The sequence below is a fragment of the Gymnoscopelus microlampas genome, assembly GCF_963454915.1.
Source record: "Gymnoscopelus microlampas genome assembly, chromosome: 17".
Lineage (NCBI taxonomy): Eukaryota > Metazoa > Chordata > Actinopteri > Myctophiformes > Myctophidae > Gymnoscopelus > Gymnoscopelus microlampas.
The window spans coordinates 16,165,690-16,187,498 of NC_139954.1; the positions used below are offsets into that span (position 1 = coordinate 16,165,690).

Sequence of the window (21,809 nt, forward strand, 5' to 3'; positions counted from 1 at the left end):
ATCTTATCATCAGTCACCCGATGATCCCGACGCACAGACAGATGACACATCAGCTGAGGAGTCAGAGCCCTATGCAGTGAGTGGTGTAGACAAACATTGTTGATGGTACAGCACTCGAGACACCCAGATAATATGATGTTTGTTTGTGCCATTGTTAGTCAGGTAACATGAGAGAAGACTAAGCAAATCAAAATTTAGCAAGCAAATAACTGGTTTAATAATGTGTCATAAAAATGTCTAATATGTGCTACAACTTTATTTTTTTGACTGCTGGTTCATTTCAACATCTGTTTGTGATGTACCACCATTGAATTGCTGTGAGTGAAATGTTCATCCAACTGTGGCCACAGACAAGGCACAGTGCATCACATCAGTGTTGTTATGGCGTGACACCTAGGGGCCGAGCCGACTAGGAGAGTTTGTAGAACACGTTTGTCTGCGTCTGTCTGTCCGTGGCTAATCTTGCAAACCGATCAGTGCCAAATTGATTGTGCCCACTAGTAGTACCCCAAGGAACGAAATCCTTGAATATTTATCCGTTTTATACTTTTTGCAAGTATTTTTTAAATGTTCATTTTATATAAGTCAATAGAAAGGCAAATATATCAACATGATGTCTGAGTCCACATCAAAGCCACGCTGTTATTAGACCCCGTCTTGTTTTTATGTGCAGTCTAACTTTCTCAAAATCTTCTGTGAACACCTCTGCTGCATTCTTCTTCTCATAAACAGGCAAATTGCTGGGAAATCGAAAAGTGCTGCCGATTCATGCAGAAACCTCAAGGCTAACTAGCACTGATTTGCAAAAAAAAGGGGGAAAAAGTGTTCCATCCACCCTGAGCCCGTAGGCAGCAAGCACCACTATAGCTCAGCCTCTTGGAGAAGGTATTCAATTACTATGGCCAAGTGGCTGAAAATCTAGGCTAATGGCGTTTGAAGCTTTTGCATAATGCAGCATGAGTGATGTTCATCAAACTATGAAGACGCATCATGGTTTTGCATAAGCCTGTGTTCAATGAATATAGATTAAACTGCTGATCTCAATGATTCTCGAGACTCGTTTCACAATCCCAGTTAAATGGTGACTTATCCCCCAAAAACAAGAAGAGAAAAGGTAAGAAGAGAGAAGTCCTAGGACAGAAACGAGAAGTAGCCTACTAGTCTAAGATGCTGACAGGAGTATTCCTAACTCAAGAAATGGAAACAGTTTCTCACTGAATGTGAAGCCATTGTGCAATTTCAAAGTAATTGGGCCACATACTAGCCTACTGGTGTAAAGAAAGAGATAGTAGCCTAGCTGTGTGGCAGAATATCTGACAAGAGACAAATGCGAGGTGAGAGTGTCTCCTTTGGCCCCAGCATGTCCTTAGCCTATATAGGCACACATGCAGTAACATATGTGTGCATCATGCACCCTTATCAGGTCCATTTGGTTCCATTAACCTTCTGTATCAGAGTTAAATGAACACTGAGGATTTTATAGCGGAGACCTCTCTTCATTTTGACAGCCAAGCCATAATCTGTTGGCATCACTCAGTTCATGTTGTCCCCATGGCTGGGTGTCACTCACTGAAATTCTCCTCTCTTGCTCAGTGTGCAGCGATCAAAAGCGACACCGCAGCCCCGTCCCCAATGTCTTATTACACGCACACGCACGCACGCACGCACGCACACGCACGCAGCATGCACACACAAACACACACACACACACACACACACACACACACACACACACACTGCAGCGCAGATTCAAATGGTCCACAAATTGCCTTAAAAGAAAATAGTATTGCACGCAAGTCAAGTGTGCCGTTGCTTAAAAATAACCATAACGCGCACTGCAAGAATAATTAGCCTATATGTATTGGATGTGGGAGGCACTATGGTATTAGGATTTTTATGTTTTAGCCTAATTGTAGACAGTTTTAGGCAACCCTACATCAAATATAATGTGGAATACAATAACATATCAGTTAAACGCAAAGACAACACTACCTGATGAAAATAGAAGGGAAACGCATCCATCCTATATGAGAAAGTACAAGTGGACCAAACTGGAATAGCCTATCCTGAAGGTAAGCGGAAGACTCGCCCCAAAACACGCTCGCCCCCATTTCTTTTCGCGTCTCGTGTATTAGTCTTACTGAGGATAAGAGGTTAGAAATAAGTTTAGGTAAGCGTAAGCATAGTTTTACTGAGGTTACGTTTAGAAATAAGGTTAGGTTTCGGCACCGTTTCACTGAGGTTAAGTTTAGGAATATGGTTGGGTTTAGGCATAGTTTACTGAGGTTACGTTTACGAATACCTGGTGGCAACCGTACCGAAGTCGCCGGATTTCACCCGGGGCGACTGTGTTTTGGGGCGAGTGTTCTCGTATTCACTGGAATAGCCTATTCTGAACAACAGTTCCAGCTTCACTTCACATTCCACCTTGCACGGCTGGAAACAATTGCGCAACAAAAGTTTCCTGCAAACTGAATAATAGCCTAATGTAAAAGCATAATGAAGAACTCAAGAGGAAATAGCCAATACTAAAAGCACACCAGTACAGTAAAACTGCTATAATGTTATAACTGCGACTTTGTCGCCGCCGGGACAACATAGTGACGAGGCGAAAGTATGCAAGCGGAGCAATAAACAAAAGAATGTCCCCCAACAAAAGAGAGGCTCAACAGTCAGCCTTGCAGTTGCAACTCCAAAAAAACATTTGGAAAAGCTCGCCTAAAAAGCACGCCTAAAAACACACAGAAAAGAGAGCACTTTTACTCACCGTGAAGCCGAAATAAAAGCCCAAAGTGTCCCGTTAAGAAAGAACGAAACGCTCCTATAATAAGCAGCGCTCTCCACCATCAGCCTCTCTGTGCTCTCATCTCGCTACAGCGGCTGCATGCGTTTGGTGACGTCAACGTGGTGGCTTCATTATTAGGCTATATACCCCCCTGTTTCCCAAACATTGGGTTGGGACCCATTTGTGGGTCGCGGACCAATTTTTTTGGGTCACAATTGAAGATATCTTCTTTTATTTCGTTTACTACCCAAACAAACTACTAAAAATATATAAAAATAATAATAATAATAACATTTTCAGAAATTGTAAGAAATGTCAAATATTTTTGAAGAGAAAAGTAAAACAAATCTGTGCTCCATACCAACATGGAGTTATTTTATATATAATTTAAAACAATAAAACATATGAGAAATTCTGAATAAAACAACTTTTAAGAAGTAGTGAAAATCGCATATATCTACAAGCTTACAATGAAGTTGTGAACTTGTAGATCTGCTTTTTTCAGTAGTTTGGGTCTCGAGCAAAAGCGTTTGGGAACCACTATACGCTGTCGTGCGACGGTGGGGCTTGACGACAAGAGCAGATCTAAGTTTACAGCACAATAGGCTATTAGGCTTTAAACCGACTAGATTATCTTGTCAACAAGCGACACAACTAGAGCAGTTAATCAGGAGTTATAATCAGTTCACGCCATTATTATTTTTTTTTTTAATAATTAAAAAACACCTAAATTATTATGAAATTAATTTCGACACCACTGACCAGAATCTTAATTGTGCAGTTCTGTGCCACACTGCGGGGAAAGCAGGTGTTTTTTTGTTTTTTTTTCTTGTTGTAAATCGTGGTAGAGAATGGGCTAATGCAGTTCCATTTATCATTTCCACTTGACTTGCATGCTTTGAATACAAAGGTGTCTGTATTTCCTTATACCTTTGCTTTGGGGGAACATTTTTCATTTCTTCAATGGAAAGTGGTATGGCAATAGCCTACGACACAAGGCCACTGATTGTCAAAAAGTAGGGTCCGGGGGCCCCCAGGCCAGGGGTCCTTGAGCGTGTCCAGGGCCAAGGGGTCCCCAGCAAAATGAGGAACGTTTTCATTTCACTATTTCACAAGCTAGAAGTTAGCCCAATGACAATAACAATGGCTGTTCAGATCAGAATCGTAAGTTGCACTCTCCACTCTTATTTACCCAGTAGCTCATTAGACTTCTGACACAACATCTATTCAAATGGGGGATTGTGGCCTAATACTGTATATGTATCAATTTGGAGGTCCCTGACAACATGAAAAGGATTTAGAATCACTGCTACACAGGCAACATCATGTACAGTGCAGTACACGTTGAAATCCCTTGGACATGGCATGTCTGTCACTTTCATTAAAATTATGGAAAGAAGATCAAGGGGGAAAGATAAACTTGCCACCAAGTTCCCTGTGTAGCTTCCTAACAATATGATACGAGTCACAAAGAGTTAAGCAAATAAGATTCTGCCCCCACAGTGCTCCTTGAAGGGCTGTCAAACACAAGTGTATATACTTCCTCTTTCAAATGTGTGGAAAATAATGAATTCTACTTACCAAAAGCTTGTTTAAAGTTTGAAAATGTGTGCAAAATTCATGATCAGATGTCAGCTAAAGATAGAAATATCAAGATATGAATAAGCTGGGTTGACTTTGTACAGCAGCAGGTGGCAAGCATAAATTATGAATGTGAGAATAAAACTGAGATGCCTATCCACATAAAAGATCAATATTTTTATGTCTAGAGACTAAACCCACCCTAAAAAAATGAAATTTCCATGATTTGGCTGGGCAATGCGAACGTTGCAATAGTGTCATAAAACAACCCAGTCTCTGGGTTGCATAAAAAGGTACAGGAGCTGGCTTAGAGGGAAATGGCTCTGTGGACTCTGATAATTTTGTTTCAGTTATTATAACATAATAAGATTTATTTCATGGTAGTGTGAGTCTGACTCAAATGATTTTTCACAGAGGATTATTGCTATAGCTCCAACAGAGCTGGTGGACAGTCAGTCCTGGTTGGATTTCCCCATCGGTTCACCACACAGTGTCCACATCACAGACAAATAACAGCGGCGGGACATGTCGCAATATATATTTCAAATTTCACATTATAAATGCTTTTTGTTCCCTTTACAGTGGACCAGCTCCAGAGATAATCTGTCAACAACATAACTTTACGTGTTTGTGTTGTATTCCATTATAATGGCTGGCCTTTGGAAGATTAGGGAGGCTCCGTTACATAGCAGCTGATAAGACAAATAATCATGTTGTGCAAATGAAATCATGTGGAGATATTTGGTAGATTCATGAATAAAATATGCATGGTTTTCAGAGAATGTGACACTGACCACTCCCAGAAGATGTCTTGATTCACTGTTTTGACTTTCACAGAGTAAAAGGCTCTGCTATCGATTTGCAGGGCAAAGCCACTAATAGATGACATCATCCACTTTCTCCCTTACTGTCATTATCCATACCTGACTTTTGTCTGGCACTGTACTTTACATGCAAGCAGAAATTACGTTTTGGTTCAATGGGGCACCGGAGTAGCCTACCTCTACCACATACTGCCCAAGTCCTTTAAATCTCATTGAAAGCTAACCATTCAGTTCCACAACACAACACAACACAATGGGCGGCCATAGCTGAATGGGTAGAGAGGCCGCCTGGGAAACAGTAAGTCCCCGGTTTGCATCCAGGCCACAGTCTATGTGTCAAAAATGTCCCTGAGCAAGACACTTAGCACCTAACTGCTCCATAGCGCCCACGGCTGCTAAGACTTAGGATGGTTAAATGCAGAGAACACATTTTACTTTATATAAAAAATATACAGTGACAAATATACCACAAAGGAGTGCAGACCAATTTTATTATGATTAATTACAACACAACACAGAGGACACGACATCCCAAAACCAACATAAAAACATGACAGACTGTGTACAAAAAAATATATTTATCAGAAATGTACATATTATGGTGTAAAACACAACGTGTTATTATGTAAACAAACAACAGACTCTGCCTTGCGGTTTAACTGAATATTATGGACCTCTTTCCATAATGGGTAGCAAGTCTGCCCTGCTGCAGCTTGTTAGAGCTACAGTACCTCTATGCTTCATACTGTTATCAACAGTTCCATTCTCTCTGCAGAAGAGGCAACAAATCGTTGCTGTCGGGCAGAAACCTTGTATCTCCACAAATCCTACTTTGTCATAATAAGAGTGGGCAAAAAAATAGGCGATCTACAAGCTAACAACGTGGCACATCGTGATGGTTGTGAACTTGTAGATCTGCTATTTTTGCCATTTTAGAATAATCAAAAAGTAAAAATGAAAGTGGTCAGCGAAGTCTGTTTGTGGATTTGTATTTAACCAATGAAAAGTATTAACCATTGGAACACAGATTCTTTTTTTCCATTTCCTTACAAGTTGGCGCTTTTGGACATACGAGGTTTCCGCCCTTACAAGTTGGCGCTTTTGGACATACGAGGTTTCCGCCCTTACAAGTTGGCGCTTTTGGACATACAAGGTTTCCGCCCGACAGCGACGAAATATTCCTTGCTGGCTCCCTGAACCTATCCATTTCCATCTGGTGAAATGAGGCCCCACATTAAGAGCACGGCTAAAGGACAGATCTGCATATCCATCATCGTTGCACCTCATCAGCACAGCGGTCGGAAGACATTCCCAGTGAAATGACTAATGCATGGAGGTGCATCAGCAGAGAATTGCCACCGTATGCTTTGCTCTCCGTGTTATGGATAATGCCGACCGAGGTGGGTGGGGGGATGGGGTCACTTTGGCAAGAAAAACAGCACTGCAATGTTGTCCGTTTTTGGGGAATTACACCCAGGAGGGTGCATAAATGTATAGTGCAATAAAGTTAGCTAATGCAAAAAATATTCAATATTCAACAGTCCTGTGAGGTGGTGTTGTCTCTGAGATAACAGTTCCATCTGATGCTTTGTTTTAGGGCTGTAACAATTGATTATTCTATAGATGAATATTTTATTAATCAAATAAAAAATAATAATAATGTTTTTATTATTATTATTATTATGTTTTTTTATGGATATTTCAACAAAATCACCTAAATCGATTAGTCTGATTAACCACTTTAGACCTATTTTATACTTTACCATACAAAGGTGTTGAACAAAAAAAGCTAAAATAGCCGATCTGGTTATGAGCTTGTGCATAGATGTACTACTTTCAATATTTTTGTGAATTAAAAACGATGATTTGTATAATGGATTAAATCGATATGTTCGATTAACTGTTGCACCGTCAACTTTTAGCTGACTCAGAAATAACAACCTTGTGAGTGAGGACTGTGGAGTTTAAAGTTGTAACCCATAGCTTGTAGGCTTTTTACAGGGAACTTCAAAGCACATTGCAGCAGAAGTCAGATATAAGGGAAGAACAACTGCACAGAGAAATTCTTTGCCCACTTTGTATGAGCCGATTAGTTTAACATTTCAATGCTCATGCATGCATAAACAGGTCGGACTCACGTCAGTGACCTATTTTTATTGCTCCTGGCCTGAGAGACTTTTTTGCGGGGAACTCTATGTTCCCCGCAAAACATAGTATTTCCATACTGTCAATAGAGGATAAGTGGTCAAAAGTAGCCATGAACATCATAGTGTAAATACAAGTTTAAATTTCACCAGGAAATGTATAGTTTGTCCCTACTGAGTGCAAATGCCATTGCACTCCCAAACCCCAGTAGGCCTATATGAATTCCATTTACATAATGCGGCCAACAAAAGATTTCTTTGTTGGTCAAAGGCTGTGAGACCTCTGTAGGTGGTATGTTGGAACACGCAGATAGGGACCGCTAGCGTAGCTTAAAATCTTCATCAAGGCGGTACGCCAAGTGCAGTGTTGCATGCTAATTCTGGTAGCAAGAACATCATTGTTATGTTCTATCCTATGTAAGAAAGTGGCTTCTCAGCATGAATCATAAAAGAAAGTAGCGTCGCTAACAGAAGGTGAGCCTGTTTAGGGGACAGAAATGACAAGGACCCAAAGAAGGTCACTGGTCACCATTAGAAACAATGCTTCATAACACACGCCACTGCAGTACAGTACATCACTTAAATCACTTGCAAAGCTTTAGTCACTCTCTTAATTGGCTTGACAGTGTATCTAATTTAGGCATGCTGCGAGACAAGATGCCCACTAATTGGGTTATCAACATCATCGTCAATATAATCATCGATGCCATCATTATTATCATCATCATCACCACTCTTTTCTCAGAGATTCCGGCTATTAATTAATTTGAGTTCAATCAGAATTTGAATCTCCCTGGTATAGCCGATCAAAAAGCACTGGTTCTCAACATGATGTCTGGGGACCACCAGGGGTCCAGATGGATCCTTACGGGTCTCAGACCCGTAAGTTAACACAGACCGGGGGTCTGTGTTAACTCAGAGAGTGTACAAATGAAACCAAATGGAACTGGGTTCCCTTTGTACACACTCAGAGTTAAGTGATCACAGAATATTTTACAGTGTAGATTGGTGATCCGTGACCTCATGCATATCTACAGTGTAACTGTGGGTCCTTGGAAGGGTTGAGAGTCACTGTCAGAGTAATGGATGTCAGGAGCTCAATAAATGGTGAAGAATTTCTACCAGGTTGACTCTTGGTGAGTATGTGTCACTTTGCAGAGGGGAGCTGGAGTCCAATGAAAGAGCCACAGTTGTATTAGCTATAGTACTATTACAGAGCACAAAGCCAGACGGCTTGGAAATGGAAAGCTTATTTCTGAAGGCACGTACTTTAAAGCACAGGAATTATCTCCCTCTTTATGGTTCTTCTCATTGTAGACGACCCGCTGTGTCTTGTAAGCTGTATTGTTCAATATAAGGTGACAGTCAAAGACGATGCAATTGAAGTACTGGACCCGTCCCGACGGAGGAAGAATATACCTGTTGTTATTGAGGCCAGATTGTTCTGCCCCTGAGCCAGTCAGGGGTAAGTGACCCTGTTGATAACTGCCCCCAGTTATCAACAGGGTCACTTACCCCTGGGGTTTTTTTTTTGTTCCTGTAACGCTTCAATTTAGCCCTAGGTTGGAGGCCTGGGGTTGAAGGCCGGACTCCTGTCAGAGAACTGTCTGTACTGAAGTGAGCTGAATTTAATGTCATTTTGATCTAGAAGAGTTCTCACGCTTGTGCTTTGATCTCTTATGTCAGTTGTTATCTCTGCCAGGCCTCAAGGCCTGCAGGCGGAGATTATACCTGTGTGTGTGTGTGTGTGTGTGTGTGTGTGTGTGTGTGTGTGTGTGTGTGTGTGTGTGTGTGTGTGTGTGTGTGTGTGTGTGTGTGTGTGTGTGTGTGTGTGTGTGTGTGTGTGTGCGTGTGTGTGTGTCTGTCTGTGTGTCTGTCTGTCTAATGGCTAATTGTCTGGCTAATCACACAAACGGGTGGACCAATTTACGTTTTAGCCTAACTCAATCAACAATCAAAATGTACTGCCATTTTGCAATTTGTTCTAAACAATATCCAAAACTCACACAAATCGCTACACATGACATGATCTCTGAGTTATGTGATACACATGCACTGTATCATACCAATGTGTCATATTACATTCCAATTGGTTATAATTACCTTCCAAAATTGTGGGAGGGGCATATTAGTTTTATTTTTATTTATCCAAAATCATGCACTTACTGTATCTTCCGATTGACCCCAGATTTGAATAAGATATTGAGGGCCTCTAAACAATGCAGAGCCCAAAGCAATTTCACTTACACCCATAGGGGGTGCGACAAATGCTAATGTCACTGTTTGCAGAAACATGATTGTATTTTTCTTTCACCAACTTAAGTACATAGGGAGTCATGTGACAATGAGCGTCAAACCAGTTTTTGATATTCCATATAGTTAGCCTGTAACTGGCTTCCAAATTTAGTGGGAGGGGCATATTTCTTACAAAACACACTACACGTCATGAACCATCCAATCAACCCCAAATTGGAATCACATGTTCAGTTACCTCTATAGGCCACACCTCCAAAAGCACTTTACGTCTGCCCATAGGGGGCTCCACAAATGCAAAAAGTTGAACCTATGTCGTAGAAACACTAAATTCCCCTGCAGCTTCCACTATTTCCGCCAGCCTGGCTGAGCACCCCTTTTTTAGTTTGATATACATACCGACCGACAGACAAGTCAGTAATCTGGCTGACAGGCTGGCTTTTGTCTCTTGTTTGCACCAACAGCTATTGATCAATTTTAGAGATAAATGTATACCTTTAATCTCATGTCCCAGATTTTAGTGGCAGGGAAGCCCTTCATTACCTTTAGTGTACACATTAGGTCTTTCAAAGGAATGGTAATCATTACAGATTCAGTAAAAGCCATCAATCAAAGTCCCAGCCATCTGTCCCGGGGACTATCTTAAAACATCCATGCCTGTAAATTTAATTAACTCCTTTTAACCAAGCCAATTTACCCCCCCTGTTATCAGAGGCCTGCAGGTCTTCCTCCTACTTGCTATAGCCACTCACTTATTGTGTTATTTCAAGGAATAAAGGCTTGCATATTAGGGACAAATCTGAGATGGTCCCAGACACGCAATACATTTAGAACAGAGATTCCCAACATGCATGCAAAACAGATTCATGCCCCTGCATATGTCATATGTTATACAGGTGAATAGTGAAGGACGTCGGAGTAAAGAATCTGCAAATGGCTGTAAACAATGTTAGCCTATTCTCTGTCATACGTCATATATATGGCATACTGTACAGTGGTCTGACTATGTAGATGACTGACGTCGTGGTTTAAGAAAAGATTGTCACTTCACTTCAGTTTACTCATTTGCTGATCAATGGATCAAAGTTGGCTAAAGAAACTACTTGACAACCAACAATCAAGTGTAAAGCTAACAGTTTTAAAGCTACATTATTTATGTAAAATATCTGCAGGAATGCCAACAGTCAATTTGAAATAACTTCCTTAACTTAAATGTAACATAAAAAATCACACCCAGTGTGAAGTGAGCGGTGTTATTTAGAAACAACAGTGGTCATCAGTGATGGAAGCTCACTTATAGGAGCGGCTCACTTATAGGAGCGGCTACACCACTAAAAAATATGTAATTATCATACTGCGACTGTGCTTACATACAACCTAAAGTCATGCTAGCTATGCTATGCGATGCAAGAGTCCAGACTAGCCAACACCAACTTGGGACTCCTGAATCGTTGCACTCCAACCCTCCTGTCTAGCATCAGGGTCTTGAGCTCTGAAGTGTTGTAAGCGTCACTGTCACGTGGCAGAGTGTCTACGTAGGTAGTGCGCCACCTAGCTGTGCCCTGTGTTGGCTCCCACAGTGTCAGTTTGCTTGCCATCAGTTATGGGTGCCTGCGCAGTGCCCAGCCAGCCGTAGAGGTCCATTTGTCTGATGTGGTCCACCCATGTGTCACCAACTGCCATTCGTAGCATTCTTGTGTAGAGGCCATTCAGGGCCTCATTTCCCTGCTGTACTGTGAGCATCCATCTCTCGCCCCGTACAGCTATACTGACAACATTGTAGCCATGAATAGCCACCTCTTCTGTTCAGTGGAAGCAGTTCATGCACCAAGATATTTCTTGGTCCTTGACCACCTCAAGCACCATCCCGTTGGCAGTGGCAAAGGTTTTGTCCTCTGTGTTGATATTTGAACTGTGGTGCCACAATATATATGTCTATGAATTGAATACCAAGGACCTCATTACCGCAAGGACTTTTATGAACGGACATTTTAGACAAAGTATTTTAAATATAACTGTGCTGTTTTAATTTTTTTGCTAATAAAATATTCAATCAATCAATCAATCAAAGTGTTAAATGCCATGCCATTACGGAAGAAAAAGAGGAAATCATGCCAGAGACACTCACAGGGTTGGAATCGGTTATGAATCTGTTCATTCAGATGTTGACCAACTTGTCAACATTTTACTAGTGGAGAGATGCGTAGTAGACGGGTATCTACAGTACAGTTGCTCTTGTGTTTCAGGCTGGTTGAATATCTTGTCTGTCTGCAGGAATGCGGTTGGGCCAATGCGCTGCCACACACACCTCTCACACAGTGGGCCTCCATGGTCAATACTGTCCATATATCTCATTGGCCGTTTGCACATGGCAAACGCTGAATCGGTCATGATAAAGTTTCCACATTCTCGGACGGAGCATTGTGGAGGCTGGCCCTCTTCCGTCACAGAGCTGATCATTTCTGGCTTCAGGAAGTACTCCCCAGCCTGAGTGAGAATGTTGCAGACTGTCTTGTTGAAAATCAGGGAATTCTTGGCCCGGGTCACTGCCACATAGAGCAAGTTCCACTCATCCTCTGGAATCCTATTCCATGAGAAGTCGTTCATTCGCCTAAGGTTGTGTCTGGCACAGGGGACCATGTCAAAGTCATCTGTGATGATCACAGTGTCAAACTCCAGACCTTTGGCCTTGTGGACTGTTCCCAGTATGAAGTCTGCGTTACGTATGTCACTCTCAAAACATCTGTTAAGGCGTTCTACCAGTTCGGGGATGCGGGTGGGGTACTTTTCCACTAGAGCCAATTTGGCCTCTAGCTCATGGTCCTCAGTCTCTGAGGCATACATCTTCAGGCCAAGAAACCCCTTGGCCTGAAGACATATGCTACGGATGAAGCGGTCTTTAATGGCTATGGGTTTTGTGTTTGTGCCGCCTGACAGCATCAGGTGCCATATATCCAGAATTTGCCTCAGTGTTAATTCAATTCCTCCAACAAAGTGAATCCTGCAGCACGGGTTGGCATCTGTGAGCCGCACAGCTTCGCTGAACACACCGACATTACTGCGAGCCAAAATGGCTGTCTTTCCCCGCACAGACATGACAAATGGGTCCGTGCTCTTGTCACAAAAGTGACCCGGCTGGTTTCCTCCCACTAGAATCTCCTTGACATTCTTGCACACTTGAAGAATGGTGGCGCCTATGTAGGCAATCTCAGCACCAAACCTAAAGCTCTGTGTGAGGTAGTAAAGGTGTGTGTGGTGCACAATGTGCAGTGCGTTGACTGCCCCCCGGAAGGAGTAGATCTGCTGGTGGGGATCTCCAACCAGTATCTTCCCACAGCGCTGAGACAGCAGGATGTCCATGATGACTGGAGTGCAGTCCTGTGCCTCATCTAAGAAAATGACATCAAAGTCCTCAGACAGACATGGTTTCTCGAGTTGCCACAACTTCAGGTAACCGTCATGAGTCATGAAGTACCTCCTTTCGTTGGGATCTTTCATTTTGTTCCAGATATTCTGCGCATCCATCACATATTCCCTCTTTTTCTCTTGGTCTAGGTTTACTATGACTCCCTTGTTGTTTTTGTAGGTTTCGGGGACATGGCTGGTGGTGATGCATTGGTCCGCTGAGGCCATGTAGGCATTGAGAGTCAAAGTCACAACCTTGGCGTGGGCAAAGCCACTGCGGCCTTTGGGCAGGACCTGGGTGATATGCAATGCCTTAAGGTTGGAGCTCAGTTTCTTTTTGTACTTTCTGCCAACATCAAGTGCATGGAATGCCATGGAGTGGATAGTCCTGCAGACAACATGGTTGGGGAAACACACTGCAGTGGCCACTGACCTGTTGAAGGCCACGTAGAGGAAACGGCGGTCTCGCCATTTTTGGGCGTACCTCACCAAGATGGAGGTCTTTCCCGTACCTGCAAAGGCAATGATCTTGACCACGTGGTTGTTGCTGATGTCATGACTCAGGATCTTATGTTGCTCATCGGTCATGTGAATCTGTGGCCCGCTGTGATTGGCGTGAATTTGAGTGGGCGAATTCCTCATCAGATAAAGCACATGATAAATATTGTAGTGCAACCTGTTACTGATCCAGATACCGTTTCTATCCATGGCAAGCAGGAATGTGGCCATCTCATACAGGAACTCTGTTGTGGCCCTGTGAGTCATGGTGCCCTGGAGATGAGACACCAGTGCCTGCACGTCCTTAACCGTTTCACTCAGCAGCAAAATCAAAGCCATTGCTGCATAGGCATTAGGAGCGCTGTCTTGGATTTTTTCAAATCTGACCATGAGGCAGGCCTCGGTCTGGGGAAATAGATTATGTTTCCTAACACACTGTAGAACATCTTCAGGCCTCACCCTCTCACCAGGCTCGTGTTGAGCCATCAAAATGACAAGTTGACACACACTCTGTTGTGTGTCATTCGATTCTAGAAGTATGCCACTTTCTTCAAAAACAGTCCTGACAGCGTCAATTGTATCTTTCTCTCCCATCAGATACCGATCATACCGCTTCTTCCGGGGAACAAATGTGGGGTCTTCCTGGATTATGTCATGGGCGGTGTGGTGGTACAGGTCCCTGGCAGGGACCTCCACTGTCAGATCCTTTGCACAGTCCTGGGGCTCTTTCATCTGCTGCACCTCGTATTGTTCCAATTCTTCTCTTTCTATTTGGCTGGCGTTTTCTTGGCTCAAAGTCAAGACACCATCGCCATGGTCATCGCAACATCGCTCTAACTCGTTATCCCCAAACATTTCCGTTGTCATCCCTTCTAAATAGTCAATTTCCTCCTCATCCTTCAATGGTGTGGTTGGAAGATTAACATAATCTTTATCCTTGTATTGCTCCAATTCTTCGCTTTCTACCTGGCTGGCATTTGTGTGGCTCAAAGTCAAGACACTATTGCAGCACTCAAACTCGTCATCGTCCCCGAACATTTCCGCTGTCATCCCTTCTAAATAGTCAATTTCCTCCTCATCCTTCAATGGTGTGGTTGGAAGATTAACATAATCTTTATCCTTGTATTGCTCCAATTCTTCGCTTTCTACCTGGCTGGCATTTGTGTGGCTCAAAGTCAAGACACTATTGCAGCGCTCAAACTCGTCATAGTCCACGAACATTTCCACTTTCATCCCTTCTAAATAGTCAATTTCCTTGTCGTCCTTTTGTGGTGTGGCTAACAGATTGACATAATCATCATCATCTTTATCTTTGCCCACCTTGTATTGTTCAAGTTCTTCTCCATTTACCCCTTTGGTGTTTTCTTGGCTCAAAGTCAGGACACCATCGCCATTGCACCATCGATCAAACTCGTCATCGTCCTGAAACATTTCGACTGTCATCCCTTCTAAATAGTCAATTTCCTCCTCGTCCTTTAATGGTGTACCTAAAATATTGACATCATTATTGTTTTTATCCGTGCCCACCTTGTATTGCTCCACTTCTCTTTCTGCCTGGTTGGCGTTTTCGTGGCTCAAAGTCAACACGCCATTGCCATCGTACCATCGCTCAAACTCGTCATCGTCCCCGAACATTTCCGCTGTCATCCCTTCTAAATAGTCAATTTCCTTCTCGTCCTTTAGTGGTGTGGCTAGCAGTCTGACACCATCACCAACATCCTCTTCGTCCTCCACCTTTAGCTCATTTTTAGGAGTGACCTCTCTTCCAAGTCCTTGTGATTGTGAAGCGGTGCACTGCTGGAGAGACTTCTTTGGGCTGGAACTAATTACATTTGTCACAGAAAAGAAGTCAATGATACCTCTTTGCTGTTCATCAGGACCCTCAAGTTTCAGCTTCTTTGAGTGTGTCCTGGAATAGTGTCCTCTCTCGGGATCATAATTGCTGTTCCTGTGGGAAAGATTATTGGTCTGGGTGAGGACATCGGTGCCTTCTGGACTTCTCCCAAAACTGCCACAATCCTCTGCATTGAGGTGTCTTTTCTTGGCATTTTGCTTAATGGCACTTTCCATTCTTACTTCCCCACTCTCTCAATACCATCAAAGCAAATGTCCAAATATTCACAATTATAAAGGACGTGGTGACGACACGTTGGCACGCTCTATATGGACATATATCAATGACATCAGCGATCTCCGTATATGGGCATATTGGTTGGATGGGCGGTGCAACGTAGGTGTGATGAACCTCTATTATATATATAATATATATATATATATATATATATATATATATATATATATATATAAAGGAAACCTGAATGATAGGTGACTGACGTCATAGACTGGCCACAGTTTGAGATCCACATTGGAGCCATGCCGTTATTAGTTATTAGACCCCATCTGGTTTTAATTAGTAAATTGTTATTTAAGTAAACAAGACCAGGAGACCTGGTTCTGCCAGACCCAGAATAAATTCCCTTTTATTTTTCCCTTTCATGTATGGACGAAAGGGGGACAAAATTCAGAGGTCCCTTTTATACCCATGTATGGATGAAAGGGGGACAGACTTTTCCACAAAGTGGACAGACTTTTATGCCCATGTATGGACGAAAGGGGGACAAAGCCTCATGTAGGCCGACCCTCTCTGGTCTGGCAAAAAGTAAAAAAAGAACAGGTGAATTTATATAGCGCCTTTATCCAAAGCGCTTACATGTGCATTACATTCACATGTAGTTGTTACTTGAGATATGTTATAGCTTTATTTGTGTTCTCTACAGCCAAAACATCTTAAGAAGTCCAAGGTTATGTCTTAATTCAGTCACTCATTCACTACTCCCTCACTACTCCCTATATAGGGAGTCAGTTGTAGAGGACTATTGAACTCATCGACAAAATAAAAAAACAATTTCAGAGTTCGGACACTTCGGTCGCTGTCACTGTCACACAATTAAAACGTGTTATTATATAGGGTGTAGGGAATAGATGTCGAGTAACAAGAAAAATTGCATTTGCTTTTGGCTTTTTCTTTTAGGCAGAAGAGGTAAAGGGGTCGAGTGAGACCATCCACTCAGACGTGCATCTCTGCATTTGTCTACGGTCGTAATTTGTGATAATAAGATAAACAATTCTTAACTTTTGAAAGTGCCCTGCTCGGCCAACAAACTTAAAACAAAAACCCGGATTGACCAGCACCTTCTAAAAGTGTGCACTGACCTTTTGGTAATTTCAGTTTTAAGAGGCAAGAGGCTAGCCGGCTATGACAGGGTCAGTGTGTGTGTGTCTGTCTGTCCAGAAGTAATCTCATAAACCACTTGACCAATCAGTGCCAAGTTTGTTTGCATTCTGCCAGTAGACCACAGAATGCTTTCACGTTATGTTTTATAGTTTTTGAAATATTTGCAAAAAATTTTATAATGGAAGTCAAAGGGGTTGTGATCATTCTGGAACCTTGCCCAAGAGTCATACGCCATAGATACGTCATAGACGACATAGGCTGGTCACATGAAATCTGACATCCACACTGGAGCCACATCATTGGCAGTTTTCTATTTGTATCCAGATAATTGTCCTGCTCTTGTCTCAGGTGTGTAGACACCTGAGACAAGCGTTGTCTTTGTCAGACAACGCTTCAAAAGACCTTGAACCACTGTCTCTTTCCATAGCAATGGAGGAGCAGAGCCACAACTTAGGAGTTGGAGACTCCGACATCAACAATCCTCTGCCTACCAAAGCTGCCACAATACAGGAAGTAACACAACCCATGCCAGAAGCAATGCCTTTGTTGGAGAATGGAACGGTGCTGGTCGCCACCACCGAAGAGAGTTTGTCCATCCTGCTGAGCCAGATGAAGATTGACACAGAAACAGATGTCGACCAGGACATGGAGGTGGACCAGGGACACTCCACAGACTCTGCCTCCCTCTCTATCCCAAGCCTGGAGCTGTCGGATGGGAACATAGCCACAGGAAACTCCCTGGTTGTGGATGAAGCCCAATCAACATCTTGCCCTACAGTGGGGGCAGAGGGAAGATCTCCCAGTCTGAGAGCGGAGGAGGAGGTTATGGGTGCTACTGCTGCTGATGGGGGCGCTGCTGCTGGTGCTGCTTTGAAGATGGAGCCGTGCATGCCGGCCTATTACATGGTGAAGTGGATCACATGGAAAGAGAAAAAAACTCCTATCATCACCCAGAGTCAGAATGGACCCTGTCCTCTACTGGCTATAATGAACACCCTGTTCCTACGATGGAAGGCCGTACTCCCACCTGAGACTGAAGTCGTCTCCACTGAAGACCTGATGGAGCAACTGGTAGCATGTGTGTTGTCTGTCACACCCAGAGAGAACGCAGAAGGAATGGAGCTCAACTTCCAGCAGAACATGAGTGATGCGATGGCTGTCCTTCCTAAACTCTCTACAGGTCTGGATGTAAACATCAGCTTCTCAGGGGTGTCAGACTTTGAATACACTCCAGAGCTCATCGTGTTTGACCTGCTGGTCATTGCATTGTACCACGGCTGGCTGCTCGACCCACAGAGCCCAGAGATGGTTTCAGCAGTAGGGAAGTTGAGTTACAACCAACTGGTGGAGAAAATCATTGACTGCAAGCATTCAACAGACAGTAACAGAGTTAGAGAAGGTCTGATAGCAGAGAAGTTTCTGGAGACCACAGCCACTCAGTTGTCGTACTACGGTCTACGTGAGCTGAACTCCTCAGCCAGAGAGGGAGAGATCTGTGTGTTTTTCAGAAACAACCATGTCAGTACCATGATAAAACATCAGGGACATTTGTACCTGTTGGTAACGGACCAGGGCTTCCTGCATGAGGAGCAATTGGTTTGGGAGTCTCTCCACAATGTGGAAGGTGATGGGAACTTCTGTGACTCAGAGTTCAGACTGTGTCGTCCTCCTGAGAGAGAGTCTGACACGCACACCAAAGATACCCTGCAGCAACAACAGAGACAGATCGATCAGGACTACCTGGTAGCCATGTCCCTTCAGCAGACACAGGAAGTGACCTCTGATCCATTGAGCGACCTGGAGCTAGCAAGACAGCTACAGGAGGAAGAATATCGTCAACAACAACAACAACAACAACAACAACAACATCAGGAACCACAATCACAGGAACCACAATCACAGGAACCACAATCACAGGGACCACAATCACAGTAGACCACAGAAGTACCTCCACTCATATTTTTTCACGTTTTACACTTTTTGAAATATTTAATTTTATAATGTTAAAGACGGGGTGCCATGATTTTCAGTGACCCCCCCCCCCAAAACATAATCATCAGGTATTATGGTTATACTAGGAGGAAGATTTTTTTCAAAAAGGTGTACAGAAATGGTTAAAATTATGTTTTTATGTGGACACGCCTCCAGTTCATTAAGTATACCTGGTTCTCACCTTAGCACCTCCTCCACCACCTTAGCACCACCCACCTGTCCTAGTCCCTCCTCCTCCTCATGCCCACACCTGTTGTGTTATGATAATGAGGGGGAGGGTATGTTTTTACTATGTCACTAAAGCGCTGTTTCTCTATTGGCACGTTTGACCCTCAAGGTTTCAGCCTCCAGGTAGAAACTCAAAATAGTCAGAGAAGACATAAAACACCATAAAAACACCACCAGGGGGCTTAATGAAGTTCTATCTACCTCATAGACACATGAAAAACAGAAAAAGTGCAAAACCATGCCACCACCTCTTTAAAGTCATAGGGGCTGTGATCGCGGTGAAACCTTGCCCAAATTTGGTGTCATACGTCATAGACACATCATAGACGTCTGATGCCATGATGATTGATGTCACAGGCTGATCACATGGAGTTAGAGATCCACACTGGAGCTACATCATCGCCAGTCTTCTATTTGTAGCCAGATAATCATCCTGCTCTGTGTGAAGACATTGTTTATTACATATTGTTTATTTTTTGTATACTTGTACAGTATCAGAGATAGACTCTAGTATAGTGTTCATAGGCAACTAAGGCCTCACTTCAGTTGCCAATATTCATCCAAGAACTAAGGTGGAGGCTAATACTTTTTCAGCTATGACTGATTCCAGTACAGAGCCCCAGGGAGTGGCTCTGCTGATCTCAGACAAACAGGAAGACTCTTCACCGGCAGAGAATGCTTCAGAAGACCTTGACCCACCCTCTGTTGCCATTGCAATGGAGGGGCCGAGCCACAAGGTAGGCGAACTGTCAGGTGTAGGAGTTGAATACTCTGACTCCGACAATCCTCCGCCTGCCAACGGTGCCACAACACAGGAAGCAACACAACCCATGCCAGAAGCAATGCTGTTGTCGAAGAAGGGAACAATTCCAGTCACCACTACAGAAGACGGTTTGTCTGTTCCGTTGAAAACTGATACAGACGCAGAGACAGGTGTGGACCATGAGATGGAGAACTCCTCTGTGGACCAGGGTCACTCCATAGACTCTGCCTCCCTCTCTATCGCCAGCCGGGAGCTGTCGGATGTGAACTCAGCCACAGGAAACTCCCTGGTTGTGGATGAGGCTCTGTCAACATCTTGCCCAGCTGTGGGACAAGAGGGAAGGTCTCCCGGTATGAGAGCGGAGGAAGAGGTGACGGGAGCCACTCCTGCTGCTGATGGGGGCGCTGCTACCACTGTGACTGCTGCTGGTGCTGCAGTGCTGGAGATGGAGCCGTGCATTCCGGCCTATTACATGGTGAAGTGGATCACATGGAAAGAGAAAAGAACTCCCATCATCACCCAGAGTCAGAATGGACCCTGTCCTCTACTGGCTATAATGAACACCCTGTTCCTACGATGGAAGGCAGTACTCCCACCTCAGACTGAAGTCGTCACCACTGAAGACCTGATGGCTCACCTTGGAGAGAGTGTGTTGTCTGTCACACCCAGAGAGAACGCAGAAGGAATGGAGCTCAACTTCCAGCAGAACATGAGTGATGCGATGGCCGTCCTTCCTAAACTCTCTACAGGTCTGGATGTAAACATCGGTTTCTCAGGGGTGTCAGACTTTGAATACACTTCAGAGCTCATCGTGTTTGACCTGCTGGACATTGCATTGTACCACGGCTGGCTGCTCGACCCACAGAGCCCAGAGATAGTTTCAGCAGTAGGGAAGTTGAGTTACAACCAACTGGTGGAGAAAATCATTGACTACAAACAATCAACTGACAGTAACAGAGTTAGAGAAGGCCTAATAGCAGAACAGTTTCTGGAGTCGACAGCCACTCAGCTGTCGTACCACGGTCTATGGGAGCTGAACACCTCAGCCAGAGAGGGAGAGATCTGTGTGTTCTTCAGAAACAACCACTTCAGTACCATGATCAAACATCAAGGACATTTGTATCAGTTAGTAACGGACCAGGGCTTCCTGAATGAGGAGCACTTGGTTTGGGAGTCTCTCCACAATGTGGAGGGGGATGGGAACTTCTGTGACTCCGAGTTCAGACTATGTAATCCTCCTCAGATCGCACCTGACAAACATATCAAGCACACACCGTATCAACAACAGACACAGATGGATCAGGACTACGCGGTAGCCCTGTCCCTTCAGGAGACACAGGAAGTGACCTCTGTTCCATTGAGCGACCTGGCATTAGCAAGACAGCTACAGCAACAACAACAGGGACCACAATCACACACACAACAGGTTAGAGGTCAGGTGTCAGGCCAGCGGGAGGGAACCAGAAGAGGAAGAAAGAAAGACTCTGACTGTGTGTTGTTATAACCTGTTACAGTATAACCTCTCTACCTCCTGTCCGCAACGCACGAGCACGAGCACACACACACACACACACACACACACACACACACACACACACACACACACACACACACACACACACACACACACACACACACACACACACACACACACACACACACACACACACACACACACACACACACACACACACAGAGAGCGTTCCAGTCAAGGCCAAACTTCCTGTATTAACCTAGAGAGACACTACTGCCAAAGTACTTCCTGTAAACAACAAAGAGACAGACATAAGACGGAATAAGTCAACCAACACAGGCAGGTCTCGACCGAGCACAGCAGGGAATGGTAGATTATCTATACAAACATTTAGGGGAGAGGTCTTCCCTTGTACCTTGATGTACGTACATATCTGCTGTTGGATATGAATTTTCATCTCCATGCACACAGCAAACAGGGGTAGTCACTCTCTGTAGTGTTGATAATATTTAGCTGTACAAAATGTCTGTACTAAGGTCTGGTCACAGCTTGAATCAATGAGTGCCTTTAGCTGCAGGATTCTGGTGGAATTTGATTTGATTTTGATTACAATGTATCCTGATAGGT

At 43.7% G+C, this 21,809-nt stretch overlaps 4 protein-coding genes across 4 annotated transcripts in view; 2 read left to right on the forward strand and 2 right to left on the reverse strand.

Moving 5' to 3' along the window:
- The window catches only part of gulp1a (GULP PTB domain containing engulfment adaptor 1a), a 135,864-nt gene extending 132,965 nt beyond the window's left edge, over nucleotides 1-2,899 (reverse strand). Inside the window, exon 1 of the mRNA XM_084085138.1 lies at nucleotides 2,768-2,899. The gene's annotated coding sequence lies outside the window, so the exon portion shown is untranslated. The remainder of the gene's footprint in view (nucleotides 1-2,767) is intronic.
- An 8,494-nt stretch (nucleotides 2,900-11,393) lies between these two features.
- LOC311064324 (F-box DNA helicase 1-like) lies at nucleotides 11,394-15,560 on the reverse strand (the record flags this gene model as incomplete). The annotated part of the gene is made up of 2 exons (XM_084084157.1): nucleotides 11,394-11,499; nucleotides 11,815-15,560. 2 exons carry the CDS (start codon nucleotides 15,558-15,560, stop codon nucleotides 11,394-11,396), a joined length of 3,852 nt encoding a protein of 1,283 aa, XP_083940283.1.
- A 1,594-nt stretch (nucleotides 15,561-17,154) lies between these two features.
- On the forward strand, nucleotides 17,155-18,660 carry LOC311064325 (ubiquitin carboxyl-terminal hydrolase MINDY-1-like; the record flags this gene model as incomplete). The annotated part of the gene is made up of 1 exon (XM_084084158.1): nucleotides 17,155-18,660. One exon carries the CDS (start codon nucleotides 17,155-17,157, stop codon nucleotides 18,658-18,660), a length of 1,506 nt encoding a protein of 501 aa, XP_083940284.1.
- Nucleotides 18,661-20,174: 1,514 nt separating this feature from the next.
- LOC311064326 (ubiquitin carboxyl-terminal hydrolase MINDY-1-like) lies at nucleotides 20,175-21,212 on the forward strand (the record flags this gene model as incomplete). The annotated part of the gene is made up of 1 exon (XM_084084159.1): nucleotides 20,175-21,212. Exon 1 carries the CDS (start codon nucleotides 20,181-20,183, stop codon nucleotides 21,210-21,212), a length of 1,032 nt encoding a protein of 343 aa, XP_083940285.1. The 5' UTR covers nucleotides 20,175-20,180.
- Between the last annotated feature and the right edge of the window lie 597 nt (nucleotides 21,213-21,809).